The 2,195-nt window shown below is 41.3% G+C and overlaps 1 protein-coding gene across 1 annotated transcript; it reads right to left on the reverse strand.

Moving 5' to 3' along the window:
- Positions 1-500: 500 nt before the first annotated feature.
- LOC123254593 (cyclic nucleotide-gated cation channel alpha-3) lies at positions 501-1,909 on the reverse strand (the record flags this gene model as incomplete). Its single annotated transcript, XM_044683579.1, has 1 exon — positions 501-1,909. A coding segment is annotated over one exon (1,409 nt), but the record flags the coding sequence as incomplete, so codon positions are not given.
- Between the last annotated feature and the right edge of the window lie 286 nt (positions 1,910-2,195).

Raw genomic sequence — 2,195 nt, forward strand, 5'->3', positions numbered from 1 at the left:
ATATTTTAAGTTTTTGATAGTTGTATTTCAATATACTTGGTTTCCTCTGAAATTCTATATTTCTTATTTGGTACATCTGAAACATTAATCAGAGAAAGGGTTCAGAGGCTCCACCAGACTGCCCAAAGTGCCCACATCCCAAAAGAAGTGATGAACCCCCATATCTAGACAAATCTGTTCATGAAATGAATCCTTACTATAACTATAACTAACCAGTAATCATGTTGCTTTTTCCTCCAAAAAGGAGATCACTCACTATCCCTATGACTTCTCCAACCAAAACCTTCTTTGGCTACCACTCCCCTATAAATTTTTTTCTTCCCCTATAAGGTAAGTTCCTTTAAAACGTCTAAAAAGTTCTTGAATTCTGTATAAAAATAATTGTGTGTGTTCTCATATATGTATATATGTATGTATATGTATTTGGGTACATGTATGAGTATGGCATTATCCTTATTATAACCTACTAAGCAAAATGAGACCCACTGACATATATATCCTTATTGCTCTTTGTCCTCAGCATCTCCATTAACAACACTCTCTCCATCTGATAAGAAGTCACTCCCATACTTCTTCACTTTGCCCTCAAGTTTGCTGAGTCTCTGTTTGACTTTCATTTGAGTGGCATTATATTCTGCCAGGAGCCTAGCAAACCTGGTCTGTAAATTATCCAGGGAAGACTCAAGTCTCTCCACCTTTTCTTCCATGTCCTTTGGGTCTGATCCACTCCCAGCCAGGTCCTCATCTATCAAGTTGTCCTTCATTAGAATTTGCCGTCCTTTCTCTTCTAGGGCCTTTTTGGCATCTGGATATTCAGTGAGAGACTCCATTAAGTCATCTTTGGACAAGCAGAATAGATCAGAGTAACCAATGCTCCTGATGTTGGCCGTCCTTCTGTTCCCAGATTTACTCCCTTTGATGTTTAAGATGCTGATTTCCCCAAAATAGCTTCCATCACTAAGGACCACAAATTGGGTGACACCATCATCAGCCACTACTGCCAGCTTCCCTTCCTTGATGATGTACATTTCTCTCCCAATATCCCCTTTCTTGCAGATATAATCACCAGGGCTGAACACTGCTGGCCTAAGCTTTAGGACTAGCTCCACTAGGAGGCCTGCCTCACAATCCTGGAAAATCCGTACCTTCTTCAAGGTATCCAGGTGCACGTTGATGGCAATCTCAGCCTTCAGCTTGTCTGGCAGGCTTTTAAGTACTTCCTTTTCATCAACTGTTTTCTTGTTGGTCCATAGGTAGTCAAACCATCTGATGATCCGGGTCTCCAAGTCCTTGGTCACTTTCCGAAATTGCATATACTGCTTAATGGAGTCGATCTTTGCCTGGAACTCGGCTCTGGAGGCATTCATGTTAGAGATCATGGAGCCAACATTACCCACAATGGTGGCAAAGATCAGCACTCCCACTAGGAAGTCAACCACCACAAAAAGGTACTCTTCATCTTTTACAGGGGGTGGAGTCTCCCCAATGGTGGTCAAGGTCAGGGTGGACCAGTAGAGACAATAAATATATTTCCTGGACAGACGTCCATATTCTGGGATAGAAATGTTTGGGTAAACCCAGGAATCAGTCCCAAATCCAATAACCTTAGAAATGGCAAAATAGATACATGCGTTCCAATGGATGATGATCAGAATGTATAGGACAAGATTTCCAATCCTGAACATATTGGGATAGTTGGTCCTGGTCTCTGTGCGGTCAAAGAATTCAAATAGCCTGGAAAATTTCAACAGACGGTTAAACCTGAGCTCTGGGAAGTTCGGCCCCACTTTTAAATAAGCCAGGTCAGTGGGAACCAGAGAGAGTACGTCCAACTTGAACTGAAACATCTTCATGTAGTGTTTTTTCAGTTTCTCTGCATCTTTGACCATTAAGCCTTGTTCAAGAAAACCTAGGAAGCAAAAAGATCACCGAGTCTTTCAAGAGATCATGCAGCCTGTACAAGAGCATATAAGACAAGAGATAAGCCAATGAACTATTATCAAAGCCTAGTCCTCTTTAGTGGCAAGAATGAAATCTAGAACTTTGTTTTCTTTATTAATATAGAGAATTGCTGGTTTAAAAACTTACTCCATGGATGCAAACTAGAAAGGAGGAAGGAAGGAAGGAGGGAAGAAAGGAAAGAAGGAAGGAAGGAAGGAAGGAAGGAAGGAAGGAAGGAAGAAGGAAGGAAGGAA

The sequence above is a fragment of the Gracilinanus agilis genome, unplaced genomic scaffold, assembly GCF_016433145.1.
Source record: "Gracilinanus agilis isolate LMUSP501 unplaced genomic scaffold, AgileGrace unplaced_scaffold25637, whole genome shotgun sequence".
Classification (NCBI taxonomy): domain Eukaryota; kingdom Metazoa; phylum Chordata; class Mammalia; order Didelphimorphia; family Didelphidae; genus Gracilinanus; species Gracilinanus agilis.